The following is a 22,547-nucleotide window of genomic DNA, read 5'->3' as shown; positions in this document are numbered from 1 at the left end:
GCCCAGTAGCCCTGACTCTGACTCAGAAATGAGCCATACCCTCTATCCATCTTTTTTCACAAGAAGTGAGCAAAGGACTGAGAAAGAAGCCAGTCGTGTGGTTCTAGCAAAGAAAGGTCCTTGTGGCTAATTTTTATTTTCAACTTCACTGGCTTTGGAATCACCCAGGAGACACATCTGTGGGTCTGCCTTTAGGGGTAGTTTCAGAGGCGTTCACTGGAAAGAGAAGACTTTCCTTGAGTATGGGGAAAGTCATTCCACAGACTGGAGTCCCAAACTAAATGAAAGGGAAAAAAGAAGTCAGTGACCTGAGCACCAACATTCCTCTCTCCCTGAATATTGGGCAATGAACGCCTTTTCCTCATACCAGAGCTCATTGACATAGTTTTCCTGAGTTGGACATGTATTTCAAAAGCATGCACACACATTTCTTTAAAAAATGGTTAACTTCCCTTTTTTCAGTACAGGTTCTTGAATGGAGCAGCCATTTGGTCTACAGTCCTGGCGTCCCTTCGTGATCCACGCACCCCATCTCTGAGGCCAATTCATCATTGCCACCATCCCGGTGTGGAATAGCGGGTCACCCTCGCGATGCTGGACTTCCTGGCTGAGAATAACCTCTGTGGCCAGGCCATCCTGAGGATCGTCTCCTGCGGCAATGCCATCATTGCCGAGGTGCTGCGGCTGTCTGAATTTATCCCTGCTGTATTCCGGCTGAAAGACCGGGCTGACCAGCAGAGATACGGAGACATCATATTTGACTTCAGCTATTTTAAGGTGGTTTTCCCGTGGCCCTGGTATGCCTGACCTTTTTACAAAAGCAGCCATTCTCTGGGAGCCATGAGGCTTGAAATGGTTAAGTAATTGTGGAGTGTTGAAAGGACAGCTTTTCAACCAAAGTTAACATCAACTCCTAATTTGCAAATAAGGGAAGGAAGGAAGAGTACTGTGTGGAAAGTCCTAACACAGTGTAGACCAATTAAAACAACCTCTCCCGTCATTTCTTCTGCCCTGGAATACATTTAAAAGCGTGCTCATCTTGGTTGAGATTCACCCAGAGGCATTTTGATTCTAGGCTTGGGTGAGCCTTGTTCCCTCTGTTGCTCTGTTTTAATTTTGGTGTATAAGAACCTTCCAGCACAGTTTTAAGGCCTCCTGGGACTGTTTCCAACAGCTAGGCCTTTACTGACTTAACACAAGTGTGTCTTCCTTCTTAGGGTCCAGAGTTCTGGGAAAGCAAACTGGAAGCCAAGCCTGAGCTACAGGATTTAGATGAAGAATTTCGAGAAAACAACATAGAAATCGTCACCAGATTTTATTTAGCCTTTCAAAGTGTCCATAAATACATCGTAGACTTAAACAGGTATTGGTGAATTTCATAACAGCTTACTCTGGTAGAAGAGCAGGGAAGAAGGGAGCCAGCAGAACATGCAGGCCTTTCTCAGAGTTAACTCAGCCATGCTATGCATGGCTGCAGTTTCCTGTGATGGGTCATAATAAACCTTTTTCCACTGTCATTGAGTTTTCAGCCCTTCAGTGATCCTGTTCTAAGGCTTTAGATGTAAAGTTAATTAGCAAACTAACATTTATTGTTTTGTTTTGAGACAGACTTTCGCTGTGTTGCCCAGACTGGTGTTGAATTTACAATCCTCCTGCCTCTGCCTCTGGAGTAGGTGTGATGACAAGCCTGTTCCGCCAGGCCCAGCTCCTATTAGTTCTTAAGTTTACCAAATGATATACATATATTTCTATGTTTACCAATTCGTTGACCTATGGCATTGCTTCTGAGATCCTGCTGTTTTGTAATTCAAGAGTAGGGAATATTCCTGTGATTTTTGAACAGCCAGAAGTGTTAACCTGTGGCCCCAAATCACCATGAGTTACAGCTCATAGGACACAATAAGCACAGCAAAGACTTCAGAGGAACTAAAGCCAGAAGGCCTGGTGTCCTGCCTTGTCTTGGAAGTCTTTCTCCCAAAGATGCCTCATCTCCTGTTCACACTAATACCTTGCCCTTACATTGTGCTTCTAGATACCTCGATGATCTCAATGAAGGAGTTTATATTCAACAAACCTTAGAAACTGTGCTTCTCAATGAGGATGGAAAACAACTTCTAGTAAGTAATAGTAATTGTTAAGTACACATTCAAGAATATAAAACAGCTGGGTGTGGTGGCACATGACTTTAATCCCAGCACTTGGGAGTCAAATGCAATTGGATCTCTGAGTTAAGGCTAGCCTAGTCTACACAGCAAGTTCAAGGACAGCCAGAGCTACATAATAGAGAGACCCTGTCTCAGTAATAATAATACGAAACAGCATCAGTATATTTGGAATACCATTCCTCGAAGAAAAGAAGATAGCCTAATGATTATCTTTCGAGTTTAGAATGTGTGAGTGTTGAATGAAATTACTCATAGAGGAAAAGGCCATGTTGGGTTATGAGCTTCCTTTGTATAAGAAGGCCTCCCTTTAGGGTTGGGGATTTAGCTCAGTGTTAGAGCACTTGCCTGGTAAGCATAAGGCCCTGGGTTTGGTCCTCAGTTCCTGGGGGACAGGGGTATCTTAGCCAGGCAGTGGTAATGCAAACCTTTAATCCTAGCACTCAGGAGGCAGAGGCAGACCGATCCCTGAGTTCAAGGCCAGCCTAGTCTATAGAGAAAGTTCCTGAACAGCCAGGACTAGGCAGAGAAATCCTGTCTCAGGACAAAATGAATGAATGAATGAATGAATGAGAAGTCCATCTTTTTGCATCCAAGATGGAGCTGGTACTTAGTGCACAGTGACCATTTAAGAAATGTCTGTTAGCGCCAGTGTGGTGGTCATGTCTAACCCCAGCACTTGGGACTATAGAGACAGAAAGATTATTTCAAGGTCATCCTTATTCATAGAATTGAGATTTCATTTTGGTATCACAAGCAAAATAATCACTAGGAATTAAAATTTATTTTGAGTCAATTTTTAATGCCAATTCTACACAGCAGTTGAGAGTCCTTTGCAGAAAAATATACATTTACTTTGAAATATAAATACATCTTTTAGGAGGAATATGACCAGAATGATCCTTTGTACCATTGTCAACTTGACTCCTTCCTTGCAGACAGGTAGTCTTGTGAATTTGGCCATTGTCCTTTTTCCTCATAGTGTGAAGCCCTGTACTTATATGGAGTTATGCTTCTTGTCATCGACCAGAAGATTGAAGGAGAAGTCAGAGAGAGAATGCTGGTGTCTTACTATCGATACAGGTATTCCTGGTCTAACCTGTACACCCCCAATCGCTGCTGTTGATGACGTGCACCGTGTGCGCCGGTACTGTTGGGAACAGTGGCCTGGGATGAAGAATGCTAGAGAACACGCATCTTCTGAACACACCCGAATATAGCATTACTCTTTTGTGTAATATAATTAACAAATTACATTCCGTAAAAACTATATAAAATATACAATGCTCTATCTTAAGACTTAGCAGTGTAGAGGTATGATAATGGATTTGTCGTAAAGCAGGAATCTGAACTCTGAACGTTTTCACTTGAGGATAAATTTTAAGGAATTTTGAAATTTTTTAATGTTTTACTTTTGAGGTTTTCTTTTTTAGTTTTCAATCAAGACGCCTTGGCAGCCATAAAGAAATGAAGGCGCTTTCTGTTGTCATTCTCATGTGGATGACCAAAAAGTTATCATTCTGGATCAGGTTGAAAGGTGGATTCTCCCCCATACATGCACAGCCACAGAAACACCCAGGCCTTGTGTTACGTGAGTCAGTGCAGAGATGTGTGGCTGCAGGAAGTAGGGCCCTGAGGAGCCACTTGCTTTTTGGTTTCAGCACCTCTCATACATGTTTTCAGTCTTTTGAAAAAATGTGTCCAAAAAATAGATACATGGGGCTGGAGAAACGACTTAGCGGTTAAGAGTATTTGCAGACTTCTAGAAGATCCAAGTTGATTTTCCAGCACCCACATGAGGCAGCTCACAACCACCTATCACTCTAACTCCAGGGGATCCAGTGCCCTCTTTTGGCCTCCACAAGCATCTACATACATGTGGACATATGTACACACACACACACACACACACACACACACACACACAAATAAATAATAAGTCTTAAAAAAAAAAAAAACGCCGGTCAGTGGTGGTGCATGCCTTTAATCTCAGCACTCAGGAGGCAAAGCCAGACGAATCTCTGTGAGTTCAAGGCCAGCCTGGTCTACAGAGCAAGATCTAGGACAGGCACTAAAACAACACAGAGAAACCGTATCTCGAAAAAAACAAAAACAAACAAACAAAAAAAAACCAACCAGTGTTAAGTGCCAAGTATGATATCTCTGAGTTCAAGGACAGTCTGGTCTTCAGGACAGTGAGGGCTACATAGAGTAACCCTGTCTTGGGGGAAAAAAAAAAAAAAACACAAAAACCCTGAATACAAATTGTCAAAAACCAACTCACAGAGGAAACAGTTGGTAAGCAGGGGCCATTATGAATTTAGGATAAAGATATGATGAGTAGAATTCACAGGAATGACCAAGAGAGACAGGTCCTCCCCAGAGGACTCTCTCAGGACATCACATCATCTGTAGCACCTGCTAGCACTCTGCCTACTCTGTTAATTAGCCTCTAGCTGCTCATCTAGCCTATTTCTTCTCAAGTTTATCATCTCTGAAGGGATTGTTCACTGCTGTGGATCATTCATTCCATCCATTTGTCCATTCACTGTCTTACATCCATGTTGGAGAAATGAAATGTGAGTCACCTCTGGGCCTTTTGGAGAAGATCGAGTGTGAAGGTGAAACTTGAACATGCCTTTACTCGTGAAAGTGCCCAGGGAAACAAAATCTAAATAATATGAGGACAAAGAAAGGGAAAATGTTTGCTTTTGGACCTTAGCTTTGGAAACTCAGTTTTGTCCCCTGGGGAATAGCATCCCTGGAATGTAGCTCCATTGCCTATGGGACACTGTTGCAATTCAGTAGTGGTGAAGGAGATCTGATATCAGGTGTAAGGTATTTAAGATGAGTTCATGTCTTACAGAGGTCAGTATTCCAGCATGAAAAATCCCAGATATTTTTATGAGGTCTCTGCAGCTTGCCAATAGAAACTCAGTAGTATAAAGGCACATTAACATAATTTTTAAAGTTTTTTTTTTTTTTTTGTAAAATGTAAAATGTTCCATAATTCTGAAGTTCAAGAAACTGCACACCTATGATCCCAGCACTTGGGAGGCAGAGGCAAAAGGATTTCTAATGTTTGAGGCTAGCCTGGGCTACGTAGTGAAACCCTATCTCAAGAAATCCAGGCGTGCATGCACGCAGGCACACACACATACTCTACATAACTCATTTGGTAGTCAAATCTGAACCTGAAATCATTTGGAGTCAAGACCTACCCAGAACAGATGTGCCTGTGTCTTCTTCATTTATCTTATCTCTGTAAGGTAATTTTACTCTTAATTATTAGCATCTATTGAACTTGAGACACCAACTCAAAACCTGCTGTGGTATTCTCTAGTGTATTCCAAATGCTATATTGCTTGCTTTTATATTTGAAAAGTATGATGAGACAGATCCAGCTCCATGGATTTGGAAAGTGGGCTGTAGACCTTGACAGAGAACCAGTTCATCCCCTTCAAATAGGCTTTTCAGATGTGTGCTTTTGAATGGTAGGGTTCTAATGGAGCCGCTGTCATTTTGGGATGCAGTCCTTGGCTTTTAGACTTAGGTGTTTCTGATGTGTGATTTCTTCGGTTCTTTTCTTGTGATTCTCTTGACTCAGTGCTGCTCGTTCCTCTGCTGATTCAAATATGGATGATATTTGTAAGCTGCTACGAAGTACCGGCTATTCCAGCCAACCAGGAGCCAAAAGACCACCCAACTATCCCGAGAGCTATTTCCAGAGAGTGCCTATCAATGAGACTTTCATCAGCATGGTCATCGGACGCCTGAGGTCTGATGACATTTACAACCAGGTAGGAGTCAGCGGGGCTGAATAAAATTTGAAAGATGGGATTTATTTTCCTCCTTAGTTATTCCTTTTCTTTCTTCCCTCCAGTGAGTCAAAACAGCAGCTAGAAACTATTTGTAAAAGCTTTTAAACGGTACTACAAGGTCAAGGAATGGAAGCTATGAAGTTTGGGAGAATCAGGTTTCAGGGAAAAGATGGAATGTGAGCAGTTAGAAAGAAGGTGCATTCTTTTAAGTCATCCGTACAAGACACAGTTATTAAGAGTGCATGATGCGTTCATTCATGGGCTAGGTGCCAGGGGTTCTGGTCCCCACCCAGAGTGGACTTGTCACTTAGGAAGGAAGACACCCACCAGAGGTGTGCGTGTTAGCTTGGGGGAAACAAGTGTGCCATTGGAGCATGCAGCAGTGTGGCAGGATCGCAGCAGCTGACAAAGTGGAGCAGAAGCAGTCTAGACAGAGCTGGCAGCCTGAGCAGGCCTAGAAAGATCCTACAGCATCTGAAAGGGAACTCCCATTCCTCACCAGTGTGCACACCATAAGACAGACAGAGGGGATTGCTGTGCTCTGGCTTCTCTCCAGATTGTGGAACTTTCCCCAAGGGAGTTACCATTGGACTTTATTGTTCTGGGGAAAACATGAGTTCATGTATATTGCTATAAGGTAGGATGTCATTGCCACAGAGTAGACCTGCCCTGGGACAGCTCTCTTTGGTGGCCCAGTCCTTTTTCATATTGAGTATGTTTAGTGTAGATAAGACTTTTTGATTCTTGGGTTCTTTTCTTAAAACATTCAGAATCATACATTATGTGCAGATGCAAGGACTTTATAGTATCTGTTGCTGTTTGCTGAGAATTGAGTCTAAATCAACCTCACGGAGGTTTGTTCACAGTCCATTTTCTCTGTTTCACATGACAACCCTGCAGAGTAAACATTATCTCCATGTTGCTATGGAGGAAGCTAAGACTTGGATGCCTTCAACAGCTGAACCACAATTTAAATTCAGATGTGCATGGAATCAGAGTCCATGCTATTTCCTCACATCTCTTCCCACTCTTCTCCTTCCCTTAGGGAAGGAGGGGTTAAGCTGTGTGTGTTCTGTGTGTCACCTCTCTCTGTCCTGACCTCCCCTGTCCCTGGTTCTGACTGATAGATCAGATTCTCTTGGTTCTCGGTATTTGGAAAGAAGCCTGAAAAACAGTTTCTGCAAAGTTCCAAGTTTAGGGGACAGCCTCATCCACCAGGTATAAGAAGAACAATCTGGAGAGAAAAGAGTTGAGCAGACACATCTGAGGAAAGACATGGGGCATTCTGTTTTACAGCCTCAGGCCCTTTCAAAGGACAGACACACAGACATGTATAGAAAATCTAGGATGGGGTGGTTGTGCATACTCTGATTGAGCCACGCCAACTACCACACACAGTTTAGAACCTCAGTACTTTTGTGTACAGGATGGAGGGGTTGGATCAGTGGTTCTCAGTCTATGGGTCATAACCCCTTTGAGGGTCAAGTGACCCTTTCACAGTGGTCACCTAAGACCATTGGAAAACACAGATATTTACATCATGATTCATAACAGTAGCAAAATTACAGTTATGAAATGGCAACAAAATAATGTTATGGTTGGGGGTCACCCCAACCTGAGGAATAGTGTTAAAGGGTCACAGCATCAGGAAGATTGAGAACCGCTGGATTAGATAGTCTCTGTAGGTGAGCAGCTTCAGAGAAGCTAAGAAGAAAGCTGTGGATGCTAGATTTTGCATACACTGCCAACAGCTGCACTCCAGCCAGAGGAAGGCTTGGCTGTCCTTCTCAGCCTCATCTTGGGGTTTGCCGTTTCTATAGGTCCGAGGCACTGGGTCCTTGACCTGGCTGTACCTGTACCTTCTCGGCAGTACACAGTCGCTCAGGGCTTCCTTGGCTCCCCACACACTGCAGGGCCACTTCCTTACCTGCAGGATCCATGTGACCTTGCTGCATGTGTCCTTATGATAATTTCTCCCCTCCCTGCTCTTGTTAGTTCAAGCTGATAGGTGCTGTGTAGCCCAAGAGTATTACCTAATATGTAAGAGTGTAGATGCCTGGAGAGCACAGACATGGAGAACTCAGCAGAGGATAGTATTAAAAATCCCAGGCAGGGCCAGGCAGTAGTAGTGCATGCCTTTAATTCCAGCACTCAGGAGACAGAGCCAGGCAGATCTTTGTGAGTTCGAGACCAGCCTGGTGTACAAAGTGAGTTCCAGGATAAGTACCAAAGCTACACAAAGAAAGCCCCCCCCCCCCGTCTTGAAAGAAAAAAATCACAGGCAAGTGTTCCATTCTTACATGAGTTCTAGAAAGCAGTTGTTGAGCTGAGTTAAGAACCTCCATTGGGATGATGGCGGAGGTCAAATTTCCATGACTTGGTGAACAAATAGAAAGGGGTAAGAATCACAGTTTTATTTAGTTGCAGTCCGTCCATCAGTTCTAAGAGACAGTCTGTGTATGATAGGAAAGACAAATGGCAACGAGGTGGGGGTGCGGGGTTAAGACGTTTTTGTAAGGAGAAAACAGAATTGCAGTAGAGTCGGGGCCTGAAAGGAAGGAATGTTGTGACCCGAGATAAGAACAAAGAACGAAGTTCCACGGCTGCTTCCAGGGGCCAGGGTCTGGAAGCTGGTGAGACTCTAGAAACTGCTGTTGGCTTCAGGCATGTGTACGGGCTGTCGGCGGCACTGCCCTCTCTGGGTGCTGTGTTGCAGGTCTCTGCCTACCCTCTGCCAGAACATCGAAGCACTGCCCTGGCGAACCAAGCCGCCATGCTGTACGTGATTCTCTATTTTGAACCTTCCATTCTCCACACCCACCAAGCAAAAATGAGAGAGATCGTGGATAAGTACTTTCCGGATAATTGGGCAAGTATTCCTCCCCCTTTTGCAAATTTGTCACAGAGCTAACTTCCCAGGGCCAAGTGTGGAAGACAACAGTAGCCAAGGCTTAGGACACAGAGGCCAGGGGATCAGGAGCTCATTCCCAGCCACTTAGTGACTTCAAGGCCAGACTGGGGGAAAGGAGAACATAATCAAAGTATATTGTATGGAAAATTTTTGTTTTGTTTTGTTTTTTCGAGACAGGGTTTCTCTGTGTAACTTTGCGCCTTTCCTGGAACTCACTTGGTAGTCCAGGCTGGCCTTGAACTCATAGAGATCCACCTGGCTCTGCCTCCCGAGTGCTAGAATTAAAGGCATGTGCCACCACCGCCGGGCTGGAAAATTTTTAATTAAAAATTCTTTTAAACAGAAATAAGCAGAACCCTTCTATTCTTTTGCCTTTTAAATTTTTTTCCTTTTATTTATTGTATACGTTTCCATGTGTAAAGGTCAGAGGAGAACTTGGGAGTCATTTCCTTCTGCCATGTGGGCCCCAAGGATTGAACTCAGGTCCTTGAGCTTGTTAGCAGGCGCTTTAACCCCAAGCCACCTTTCCAGCACGTTCTTTTGGCCTTTAACCTAGAGGCCTTTTTATAGAATTTTTTATAGAAAAATTTTTATAGAAAAAATTCTATAAAAAATTGGACACACACAAAAAAACCACTGGAGCAGAAGTATTCTGTGTAGTAAGAATTATATGAATCATGACATGAAGAACTAACCAGTTAGTAAAAAAAATTCTACACAAACACAGTAATATTTTCCTTCAAATAGATACTCTGAATGTAAAACCATATATTGAAATGTATCTTAATTTGGCTATTGAGAATATAAGCCAGGACTGTTCATTCTTTGTTTTATGAATGAAGGTCAGCTATATGAACTTAAGGTCTTTTATGAACTTAAGCTAGCATAGTTCTCCTACCTTGTCAGATTTTGAATAGGAATTTCACTTTCACCTGTAATATGGTTGTGGTGGATCTGGAATGGTTTAGGTTACTCTAGGGGTGTGCTTATGCCATTTAAACTTTGTTTCACATAAAACTGTGAACACATCTTTTACATAGGAAATGTTCCCAGAGCAAAGAGTTTTCACGGTGATACAGTGACTTGGGTCAGGTTCTCAGCTACCAGGTTTTGTTCCACTTCTCACGACTGAATCACAACTGCCGAGTCACACTGGCTGTTAAAAGACACTTGCAGTTCACTGGCAGTGTGAGAACAGCCAACATTAGGAGATGATGGTTGCTCTCAACCTGTGACTTGAACTCAGGAGCTTGGAGTTGAGCAACCAAAAGGAAAACTGGTAGTTTTGCCTTGTGTTGCCAAACTGAATCATTTTGACCATAGAGCTGTGGTCACAGCATCCTGAAATATACCACCTGAAAATGCACCTCCCACACGTGTGACCCAAGAGATTTTTAAAACAATACCAATAAAAACAACTTGTGAGAAATTATCAGACAAGAGAGAATGTTAAAGAAAATCATTAGTAGAGATAAGGAGATATCATATAAAATGCTTAAAATGGATAATCTACAGAGATGATTGACAGTTGTGAAGTTATATGTACCCAATAACACCCTCAAAATACATAAAACATGATTCTTGGAGTCACATGGGAAAATTTGACGAAACTAATCACAATGGAAAATTTTTTATGTATCTCTTCCAAACATAAATTGTTTCATAAATGTTACATGTGTGTTTGAAGAATATATATGAAAGTTGATATGTAGTAGATCATTAAAGAATTCAACAAAGTAAAAAGGTTTATAGGCTATATTTTCTCACTATAATGCGATTATAACTAAGCATTAAAAAGATGTGTTTAAATGTTTGAGAAAAAGTGTATACCCACATGGCTTTTGTGTAAAGGGACCATATTATAAATTAAAAACAAAAGCCTAGAGTTGTGCATTATGAAAGTGCTACACAACAAGCTTTGTGGAAAATGGGTAAAACTGCTCTTAAGAAATTATGACGCAGAATTTACTTTCTAAAAAGCAAGATTAAAAGATAATGAATGGGGCTGGAGCCATGACTCAGTGGTTAAGAGCATGGCTGCTCTTCCAAAGGACCTGAGTTTGATTCCCGGCACCCATATGACAGCTCACAACTGTCCATATCTGCAGTTCAGATCTAAAACCCTTTTGTGGCCTCAGTGGGCACCGGCACACAAATGATACACAGACATAAGTATAGGAAAGCATCTATATATGTAAAATAAAAATTAAAAATCACTTAATGTTGACATCAATAAGTTCGTTTGAAAGCTCTCAAGAGTCCTAAATGTGTGTGTGTGTGTGTGTGTGTGGTGCAGTGAGGCGCTCACAAATGCCAGAGTTCAAGTGATCAAATTTAAATCACCAGGCCTGTGTGGCAAATGCCTTTTCTCACTGAGCCATCTAGCCATCCCCATCAGTGACTTTTAAGAGCATAAAAATAAGAAAACTGAGCTCGCATGATGGCGCCAGAGAAAGACCCTGTCTTAAAAAAAAAGAGACTGCTTTCTCTTCTTAGTCTCTGCTTGTCTCTTCTGTCGTTTTGGGTATTGTTTTGTTTTTCCATCTAGAAATCTAACACTCAGCAGTGTGGAAGGGTAAGGTTATTCCACTTACTTTACCATGAAAAGCAGACTTGTCTCTGTTTACTTGGAGAGCCCTAGGTTTTCACGAACATGAATTAAAACTTGAAAGAGAGGGCCCTTTTGCCCACAACTTTGCCTTTCCCTGCCTCTTTCCCTGCCGGAAGCCAGTGCTGGGCAAGTACTGAGTGGCTGTCTCTTCTTTCAGGTAATCAGCATTTATATGGGCATCACCGTTAATCTAGCCGATGCTTGGGAACCTTATAAAGCTGCAAAAACTGCCCTAAACAACACCCTTGACCTCTCCAACGTCAAAGAACAGGTAGGCTCGGGCTAGCCATGGGTACCCTAGGACATCCAGCCTAGCTTATAGGAAACAAGCTAGGTACACTTCCATGGAATCTAGAAAATATACTGCTGTACATCGTACTGCATGACCAGAAGCTGAAATGTGTACATAGAATTAATTGTAGGTTTTTAACCTGGGTGACAGGAAATAGAGACTGGGGCCCTAAAAAAGATTCAGTACCTAAGATGAGCAGTGTGACAGGGTCCCAGTTAACTTTGTCTCCTCTTATGTGAAGGCCATGTCCTCTGAACAGAGCTGGCTTGAAGCTTTTAGCAATAGGGCAAACGCTGAGATGAAAAATGAGTGATACTCTATTGTTGGAATTTAAGTCAACCCTTCTGGTGTGCTGACTGGTTCATTTAAGCACAAGACTCCATATATTCATTTCTGAGTTGTGTAGTTATATTCTTCTCTGGTAAGAGCACAGGCAGGAGGACATAGCTGAGGAGATAGAGGAATATAAATCTTTTATTCAAATGTGTACTTACTATTTCTGAATGGGAACATTCTCCTGCTTGGCTGTCAGGGTCACAGAGCTTCCACTGTAGGTAGAACAGTATTGGCTTCAAAACCTCTGTCATGTTTTATTCAAGTCAGTTGAGCTCCTTAAATAATGCACAGAACTATTTCAGTGTTGGCCTGTCTCCTAGAGGTGTATTAGGACAGTGGCATTCGATGTCTACTGATGTCAGAGCATTAATTTTTCATTACTCAAATTCTTTTCCAAATTTGCATTTTCTCACTGTGACATTTTAAGAAGCTACTTCAGAACTTTAAGCCAGCTTGACTAGGTTAGTAAGGTTGAACCCTTACTGTAGTGAAATCAAATGACCAGGATTCTAAAAGACTATCAGAAAAATCCTGACTTTCTGCTGAGATCTATTCTTACTAAGCTTTAGGAACCTGTGGAAGTATCATCCTTTGGGTGTGGTGATCTCAGGACTGAAGACGAAAGCAGCACTGTTGGGAGATCAAGGCCAGTCTGACAGCTCCAAACCAAAGTCTAATCTTCTGAGCATGTCTGCTCTCTTCTACACTTGTCAACCGCAATGGGCAGACTAGGCAATGAGCCTCTGTTTTCATGTTTCTTTTCCATCCAAGAGTTGAAGGGATCAAGTCAGCGTAAAGGCACACACCTTTAATCCCAGCAGTTGGGAGAAAGAGGCAGGCAGCTCTCTCTGAGTTCAAGGACTGCCTGGTCTATGTAGTGAGTTCCAGGACAGCCAAAGCTACATAGTGAGATCCTGTCTTCAAACAAACAGACAAACAGACCAAAAAGAAAAAGAAAAAAATAAAATAAAATAAAGGGATCAGAGAGACCACCAGTCCAATTTGCCTTTAGACAAAGAAAGCAATATACAAAAGGGTAAACCCACCAGTGTTTAATCACACCCCAAACTAGAGTTGAGTCTCAGAATTCTGAGTACAACATTCCTTTTAAAACGGGTCATAAAACCAGTGTTGGTGGCGCATGCCTTTAATTCCAGCACTCGGGAGGCAGAGGCAAGTGGATCTCTGAGTTCAAGGCCAGCCTGGTCTACAGAGGAAGTTCCAAGACAAGATACCTGTCTCAAAAGAAAAAAAAAATCCAATAACTAGTTGCCCTTCGTGCTATAACTGTAATCCACGTGTTATCACCTCATGTAGAAATGCAGCTCTTGAGGAGGGAGGTGGGGAGGGAGAGGTGAATGGGTGGATAGATAAAGGAATGGCTTGTACTTGTCAGAGGAGTCAACTGAACGTGATTCATTTTCAAGATAGCTATTCTTCCATCTAATTCCAGCTGGTTATTTTTTTTTTATTTCAAAGGCGAGCAGATACGCTAGTGTCAGCGAAAAAGTGCACACTCAGGTGCAGCAGTTTCTGAAAGAGGGTTACTTGAGGGAGGAGGTGCTTCTGGACAATATCCCCAGGCTGCTGAACTGCCTGAGAGACTGCAATGTCGCCATCCGCTGGCTGATGCTTCACACAGCCGACTCAGGTAATGCCCATAAGGGGGAGGCCCTTACCCTGCCTCACATTAAGCTCGCCAGAGAAGTAAGGTCAGCTTCTTGATGCAGAGTAGTTAGCAGAGGGTGAGCCAGTACAGGAGATTCATGACTGGTAGTGATTTTTGTGTCAACTTGGAGAGGTCAACGACTCACCTGAGCAGATGTCATCTGGTAAGCACTGGTAGGTGGCTGGGAAATACGAGGACTTGTTCAAGAAGCTTGTCACTGAGCACACTGGGTAGGTCAGTTGTGAGCATACAAGGGATACTGCAGACCTGTGATAGACAGATGATGCCCCTCCCACCTTCACAGCTGTCCATGCCCTCATCCCTAGAACCTCTCAGTCCATGTGGAAGAGTGAGGAGGACATTGCCAATCACCTGACCTTAGATTGTCCCAGGAGACCCTGTGTAATCAAAGAGAGCCTTAAATCAGAAGAGTGAGGCAGGCAGATCAGAAACAGGTGTGGCACCAGGCATATGACTTGACCAGCTTCTTAAATGTTTTTCTCATAAGCTGTTTTCCAGGTTTTTGCATGTTTTGCTTCTTAGTGTGTAGGTCCATGTACACTTGACTTACCCACAGTGTAAATTTAATCATCAAATTCACACACTTGTAAGACTTTCTGTTTTTGTCTATGTGCATGTGTCTGTGCGTGCTAGGTGCCAGATCCCTTGGCGCTAGAGTTTCGGTTTTGAGCTGTTTGATGTGGGTGCTGGGAAACAAATGTCCTCTAGAAGAAGAATTGCCCTGAAGTGCTGAGCCATCTCTCCAGCCCACTGACCTGCTTTTAATACACTGAGTTTCTCTTCTACACAAACTCTTTCTGATTTCAAGACTTTTCCCCACCGACACAGTTTATAACCTTCCCTGTCGAGTTCATGTAAACCACACAGACGCTCACTTGGGCCTGTCCCACCCTGTTACATAGGTATTTCTATACATTTAATCAGTGGGAAATTCTTGCTCTTTCTAGCCTGTGACCCAAACAACAAACGTCTTCGTCAAATCAAGGACCAGATTCTGACAGACTCTAGGTACAATCCCAAGATCCTCTTCCAGTTGCTGTTGGATACTGCACAATTTGAGTTTATACTCAAAGAGGTAAAAACACTAAATGAATAACCTTAGTCTTTGGGTTTTTATTTTCTTTTAAAATAAAATATTTTTAGACAAGATTATGATTTAGTTGTGTCTCTGACTCAAGCTACAGATTTTTTGTCTAGGCCTGTATTTTTATAGAAAAGTACAGAATTAAGCATGTAACAATTACTTCATGATGGAGGAAGTATACCAGGTTGTAGAGATTAGTCTAATGAGGAATATGGAAATTAATGAGAATCACTTATGAAAATACATGTGAAAACTGGGATTTGGGTCTGGGGTGACGACTCAGAGGTTAATGGCTTGCTGAGTGTCTTAGTTAGTGTTACTATTTTTATGATGGAACACCATGACCAAAGAAACTTAGGGAGGCAAGTTTGGCTTTATTTATTTGGCTTACACTTCCCCACCGCTGTTCGTCATCAAAGGAAGTCAGGACAGGAACTCAAACAGGGCAGGCACCTGGAAGCATTAGCTGATGCAGAGGCCATGGCGGGTGCTGCTTGCTGGCCTGCTCCTCTTGACTTGCTCAGCCTGCTTTCTTATAGAACCCAGGACCAGCAGCACAAAGGTAGCACCAGCTGTGATGGGCTGAGCCCTCCCCCATCAATCACTAAGAAAATGCCCTGCAGGCTTGCCTACAGCCTGATCCTAGGGATTCATTTTCTTAATTGAGGTTCCCTCCTCTTAGGTGACTTTAGCTTCTGTCCAGTTGACAGAAAACTGTCCAGTATACTGAGGAAGCTTGAGGGCTAGAATTCGGATCCCGAGAACCCACTCACATGCCAAGTGGATGTGGCAGCCCACCTGTAATAACAGCTTCCTGAGGCAAGATGGGATCCAAGAGCAAGCAGGCTAGTAAGACTCGCCATACTTGCAAGCTCTTGATTTGATTGGCAGACCCTGCCTCAATGAATAAGATGAAAGAGTGACAAAGGAGTATTCTAATTGGGGCCTCCATGTACACGTTGACCCACATACATGCACAAATATGCATACACATGGACATGCACACTACACACGTGAAAAATGGGGGTGGTGGTGCTAAGATTTGTACTCTGAAGGAAAGGAACCATAGACACAGACATCCTGGGAACAGAAGCCAGAGCTTCTGATGAGCTTGGAGAGGATCTGCCATGACGGTAGGCAAAGTAAGAGAACGTGCTGGAGAACATTTTAGAGAGGTGAACAATACAGTCCTGCTGTGTAAAACCGTGTTTCAGTTAACGATCACATACACAACAGTGGTCCCTTAAGGATCTATTATCTTGGGCTGCGTGTGGTGCTGCATGCTGTTAACTCCAATGAGAGCAGGCCTGGGCTGTCTGACTTACCAAGTCGACATTTCTAGTGAAGAGTCAGTTCTCTGGACTCTGGAAGTGTGTGAGCAGCTGTTTGTGCCAGTTCACATGGAGAGGAAACAGGAGTGAGACCCAAGGGCGGTGTCCAAGAAGAAAGAGCTGGAAAGACAAAAGCAGATGGGGCAGCAGTGGCCTGGACTGTGACGCTGCAGCTTCCTCTTACTTTCTCTGATTCCTGCATCATGCTCCAACTGACCTAGAACTCCTTCTCCTTCCTCCTGAGAAGTGCAATAATTGGACCTGTATTTCCTTTGATCTTTGTGAAATGGTGAATTTCCTAACATGCTTCACAGCCAAGTTCAGTCCTGAGAACCCAGGGTAAAGAGAGAGAACCAATTCCAGAAAGCTGCCCACATGTTCCATAGCACGTGTGCCCACGCTCACACATACATCAGCTCTATCCACATGTTCCATAGCACGTGTGCCCATGCTCACACACATACATCTCTATCCACATGTTCCATAGCACATGTGCCCACGCTCACACACATACATCTCTATCCACATGTTCCATAGCACGTGTGCCCATGCTCACACACATACATCTCTATCCACATGTTCCATAGCACATGTGCCCACGCTCACACATACATCAGCTCTATGCACATGTTCCATAGCACATGTGCCCACGCTCACACATACATCAGCTCTATGCACATGTTCCATAGCACATGTGCCCACGCTCACACATATATCATCTCTGTCCACTTGTACCATAGCATGTGTGCCCACGCTCACACAAACATCATCTCTGTCTACATGTAACATAGCACGTGTGCCCATGCTCACACATACAATAAGTAAAATTTGGTTTAAACAAATGAATGCAGTGGCCATACTCCATCCCCAGTTCTGTCTTCAGATAGGAAGCCTGACCCACTCAGCCTGTATGGCTTTGCCCTGGTCACGACACTGCTTTATCCCAGGCACTCAGAACGACAGGGTAGATTCCATAAGCCTCAGTGTTCCTCATCCTTTTACATGTCATTTACTGGTCAAGTGTCCTCTCTGGATGACTAAGCCTCTTCCTCCACAGACCCCACAGTGTCACCCACCCTGATTCTCTCTCTGCAGATGGAGCCTCCTTGAACTGTTCCCCTTCTCAGTTTCATTATGATGCTGATCAGTGCAGGTTCTCTTAAGAGGAAGATTAGTATTCGTGCATATTTCTCTCATAAGAGGACAGTATAAACATCCTGTACTTGTGTGATAAAGCATGTCCTTTGATTAGATATCAGTATGGTTTTAGTTTTATTTTCCAGGGGAGAGAAAAACAACCCCAAGTTACATTTTCTTCTCTGGCCAACTCTGCATAGGCTTACATTTCATGGAGAGAATTCATAAACAGAATCGCCATCTAATGTAGCAAGAAGGAACTTACATCAGCCATTTAGTTCATTACCATGTCCTCCAGCAAGATAATACTCAACACTTCTGTGACTAAATTAGAATTATGGAAGTTGTTCTCTAGAAAAAGCCATAGAACAGTGGTCACAAATTTAATTATATATTCAAGTGCTGATTCCCAGGCCTATCCTCAAGACCTTCAGAATTGAATCTTCAGGGCTTGGGAAACTTTTCAAGCCCTCTGGGTTGTGCTTATGTGCAAGTAGCCTGGGACACCTGTCTGGCTTCCCCTTTCAGATTTTATGATGTAGTAATGTTAAGAGTTGGTGTCAGGGTCAATGGTAATTTCGTGTGTGTGTGTGTGTGTGTGTGTGTGTGTGTGTGTGTGTACACAAACTAATTTTTATAGATGTATGCTGTGTGTATGTGTGTTCTCACGTGTAGGTGCATGTGTGTGAGGGGGTGCACACATATGGATGCCAGAGTTGATGTTGGGTGCCTTCTTAGGTCACTTGCAATTTATTTGTAGAGCATGGTTATCTTAGTTAGGGTTTCTATTGCTGTGAAAAGACACCATGACCACGGTAATTTTTTGTTTGTTTGTTTGTTTGTTTTTCGAGACAGGGTTTCTCTGTGTAACAGTCCTGGCTGTCCTGGAACTCACTCTGTAGACCAGGCTGGCCTCAAACTCACAGAGATCCACCTGCCTCTGCCTCCCAAGTGCTGGGATTAAAGGTGTGCGCCACCACCGCCCAGTAACCATGGCAGTTTTTTATAAAGGAAAAGCATTTAATTGAGGCTGGCTTACAGTTTCTGAAGGTTAGTCCATTATCGTCATGGCAAGAAGCATGGCAGCATGCGGGCAGACATGGTCCTGGAGAAGGAGCTGAGAGCTCTACATCTTCACCCTCCCCACCCCCACCCCCACACAGTTTCCCTGTGTAACAGCTCTGGCTGTCCTGGAAATCTCTTTGTAGACTAGGCTGGCCTCGAACTCACAGAGATCCGCCTGCCTCTGCCTCCTGAGTGCTGGGACTAAAGATGCACACCCCCACTGCCCAGCTGAATTCTACATCTTGATTCACAGGCAACAGAAAGTAAACTGTCCACCACAGTGGATATAGCTTGAGCATAGGAGACCCCAAAGCCTGCCTCCTCAGTGACACACTTCTTCCAACAAGACCACACCTACTCTAACAAGGCCATGCCTCCAAATAGTGCCATTCACTCTGGGGCCATTTCCTATCAATCCACAATGGTCTCTTACCAAACCTACAGCTCAGCAGTTTCAGCTAGTCTAGCTAGCTGATTTTTCCTGTGGGATCCCCTGTCTCTGCCTCTACACCTGCCTGGATTTTGTATGGGTTCTGGGGATCTGAACTCTGCTCCTTACTTGCACCACAAACACCTTATCCACTGAGCCACATCTCCAGCCCTCTGTCGCATATTTTTTTTTTTAAAGTAAATTGGGATTCATTGAGGATCTCTTTGTAAACTGTCTGATCGGAATCTTCTCTTACGCATATTTTTTTTAAAGTAAATTGGGATTCATTGAGGATCTCTTTGTAAACTGTCTGATCGGAATCTTCTCTTACGTAATAAATCTATCTTGTCCACAGATGTTCAAGCAAATGCTTTCAGAGAAACAATCCAAATGGGAGCATTACAAGAAGGAGGGCTCCGAACGGATGACTGAGCTTGCTGATGTCTTCTCAGGGGTGAAACCACTAACCCGAGTGGAGAAAAATGGTAATGCTGAAGAGGAGTTAGGGTGTGTTTGAGATACGTGTTTGTATTATTAAAGCCTTAGAAAATGGCTGTTACTTCCTCCCACTGCTGTCAGAAAATACTTGGCAAAACAAACTTCAGGAAGGGAGGGTTGATTTTGGCTCATGGTTTAAGGGCACAGCCCATCACGGCAGAGGAGGTGCGGAGGCAGGGGTGTGCGGCAGCTCTTACATTGCATCTGAGGTCAGGAAGAGGGGAGGGGGAAGCGGGAAGCGCTGGTGCTCAGCTCACTCCCATTTTAAGTCTGAGATGTCAGCCAATGGCATGGTGCTGCCCACAGTCAGAGTGGGTCGTCCCTCCTCAGCTAAACCTCTCTGGAAAGACCTCCACAGACATGCCCAGGGTGTCTCCTAGGTCGTTCTAAACCCAGTCAAGTGGATGGCCAAGATTAACCATCACTCCAGCCGATTTAAGGAGTCCTGGTCTCATCATGGTGTCCTCTGCCCCGATGGCAGGACTCACAGCAATCTACAGTCTGTGCTGCTTCTAGCTGGTTCTCTCTTAGGCAACCACAAATCTGCTCTAGACTTCATGCTTTGTATCTTGTCTTTAAAAAAATGAACCAGGGGTTCCTATAACTGGTTCAGTGCTAGAGTTGAGAGGCATGTTTTACCCCACCCCAATATTAGATAAAACTCATCACTGTGTTTATTTGCAACTGGGGGAAGGAAATGAAGGCCAAAGAGCTCTTGTGATCTTGTAGAAGAACATGTCACCTGAGGTTATTAATAACTACTGACCTAGATCCTAAGATTATTATCTTCTAATCTTGGTAAGTTGTCTTAGTTAGGGTTTCTTTTGCTTTAAAGAGACACCATGACCATGGCAACTCTTGTAAAGGAAAACACTTAATTGGGGTGGCTTACAGTTTCAGAGGTTTAGTCCATTATTGTCATGGTACGACATGGTGGCATGCAGGCAGACATGATGCTGGAGAAGAAGCTGAGATTCCTACATCTTCACCTGCAGGCAACAGGAAGTAGTCTGTCTCGCTGGGTGTGGCTTGAGCATAGGAGACCTCAAGGCCCACCCCCACAGTGACACACTTCCTCCAACAAGGCCACACCTCCCACTGGTGCCGCTCCCTTTGGGGCCCATTTCTTTTCCAGCCACCACAGTTGTTTTCCAGAGCACCTACACATCTAGTGGGGGCCGTGGGTTGTTCTTTAAAGGGAACAGCCCAGACTTTACATTAATGATTATAATCCTGGTTCTTTTAGGAAATCTTACCTATAGAAAAACTGTAGCATCTTGCCATATTCTTTAAGATAAGAACCTCATAAACTTTCGCCCAGAGTTGGGAGAGTTGTCTGAGCAGTTAAGAGCACTTGCTCTTATTGTAGAGGACCCAGTCGCGGTTCCCAGCACCCCCATGGCAGCTCACAAGTGCTTGTAACTCCAGTTCCTTACAAGTTCCTGTAACTCCAGAGGACCTAATACCCTCTTCTGGCATTTGCAGGCACTGCACACATGTAACACATGTACATACATGTAGGCAAACACATAAAATTTAAATAAATGAATCTTTTTTCAAATCTCTCTTGAAAGACCACTCTGACCACTGGTTATCAGTACAAATGGCACCCCTTAAACTGTTCAAAACTCCACATCTCTCTGCTCGTACCTCAGTTCTGACATGTTGGTCTCCACCTTGCCCAGAAGTCTCTGCTCATGTCTGTCCTTCACCTTGATAGATAGCCCTCATTTCTGACAACCCAAATCTTTATCCATCGTCACTTCTCCAGAAAACTCCTCAGTAACTCCATGTCCTGTCCAGCAGTCAGTACCCTTCTGACCCCTCCCATGCCCATGAGCACCTTAGCACTTACCTTTGCAGCGTAAGTATGTTCCTTTAATCCTTTAGTGGTCCGTATCATAGACTGAGCTGTTCATACAGAAAATTTAATCTGTTCTGCCAGGGTATGTGCCCTCTACACTGGTGGTGGTGGTGGTGGTTGGAGAATTCTTGGGAGTGATGTTAAGCACATGGTAAAAGTAATGAGAACTGCATTTGTAAAAGATGAATTAAATTCAAAGCTACAGGACTTCTGGGTTTCAATATGCTTTCCTTGTTTCTGTATTAACAGAAAATCTTCAAGCTTGGTTCAGAGAGATCTCAAAACAAATACTGTCACTAAATTATGATGATTCTACTGCTGCAGGCAGAAAGACCGTGCAGCTGATACAAGCTCTGGAGGAGGTAAGTGTTGCAGAATATTTGTTTAACTATGTAAAGATGTGTTGCGTTTGTTTAACTATGTAAAGGTGTATTGCATTTGTTTATGTTGTGAAATATTTGTTTAATGATGTAAGGATGTGTTGTATTTGTTTAATGATGTAAAGATGTGTTGCTGTTTTACCTTGTCTGCCTAAGGCACCTGATTGGTCTAATAAAAAGCCAATAGCAAGGGAGGAGGTATAAGTGGGACTTCCTGTCAGGGAGAGTAAGGAGGAGGAGGAGGAATTGAGGCTGGGGGAAGAAGAAAGAAAAGAAATGCCAGGGAGTCTCCAGGGGCCAGACAGACAGACACAGAGGAGGCAGGAAAGTAGGACATACAGAATGAAAGAAAGGTAAAAAGCCCCGGGTTAAAATGTAGATGAAGAGAAACAGGTTACATTAAGTTAAAAGAGATAGTGGGATAAGCCAAAACTAAGGCTGAACATTCATAATTGCTAGTAAGTCTCTGTGTTTTTATTTGGGAGCTGATTTGCGGCCCAAAGAAAATTCCAGCTATAGGTAAGAAAGTCTTTTTCAGCCACAGTGCTTGGGCTGGAGAGTTGGCTCAGCAGGTAGGAAGGTATGATGCTCTTTCAGAGGACACAGGTTCAGTTCCCAGCACCCATGTCAGGCAGCTCACAACCACCTGTAACTCCAGCTCCAGGGAATCTGACACCCCTGGTCTCCGTGGGGACCTGCACTCATTCATATGCTCACACATGGACACGCGCAGACACATGCACACACACACACACACACACACACACAATTAAAAATAATTTTTAAAATCTCGAAACTATGTCTTAGGTCAGAAGTTACACCTTATAACCCACCTAATACTTTGCTCATAAGAATATATCTAAGAGGCTATTTCATCAGAAGCAACCCCTCTAGTGTTGTATTCGGTCTCCTAAAATTAGGCTGATAACTGACTG

The 22,547-nt window shown here is 43.5% G+C and overlaps 1 protein-coding gene across 2 annotated transcripts in view; it reads left to right on the top strand.

Moving 5' to 3' along the window:
- Washc5 (WASH complex subunit 5) overlaps positions 1 to 22,547 on the top strand; it is a 53,633-nt gene that overhangs the window by 6,063 nt on the left and 25,023 nt on the right. The window contains exons 2-12 of one of the 2 annotated variants that reach the window (XM_028871848.2): positions 468 to 777; positions 1,218 to 1,363; positions 2,033 to 2,117; positions 3,145 to 3,245; positions 5,770 to 5,962; positions 8,700 to 8,852; positions 11,663 to 11,776; positions 13,613 to 13,784; positions 14,771 to 14,898; positions 19,226 to 19,355; positions 21,482 to 21,594. In XM_028871848.2, coding sequence (XP_028727681.1) covers positions 592 to 777; positions 1,218 to 1,363; positions 2,033 to 2,117; positions 3,145 to 3,245; positions 5,770 to 5,962; positions 8,700 to 8,852; positions 11,663 to 11,776; positions 13,613 to 13,784; positions 14,771 to 14,898; positions 19,226 to 19,355; positions 21,482 to 21,594 — 1,521 coding nt within the window. In that variant the 5' untranslated portion in view covers positions 468 to 591. Of the gene's footprint in view, positions 1 to 462; positions 778 to 1,217; positions 1,364 to 2,032; positions 2,118 to 3,144; positions 3,246 to 5,769; positions 5,963 to 8,699; positions 8,853 to 11,662; positions 11,777 to 13,612; positions 13,785 to 14,770; positions 14,899 to 19,225; positions 19,356 to 21,481; positions 21,595 to 22,547 lie in introns of both variants that reach the window. The other variant, XM_028871849.2, reaches the window with a different exon arrangement.

Source organism: Peromyscus leucopus, chromosome 20 (assembly GCF_004664715.2).
Source record: "Peromyscus leucopus breed LL Stock chromosome 20, UCI_PerLeu_2.1, whole genome shotgun sequence".
Lineage (NCBI taxonomy): Eukaryota > Metazoa > Chordata > Mammalia > Rodentia > Cricetidae > Peromyscus > Peromyscus leucopus.
This window is presented reverse-complemented; position numbering and strand designations above follow the sequence as displayed.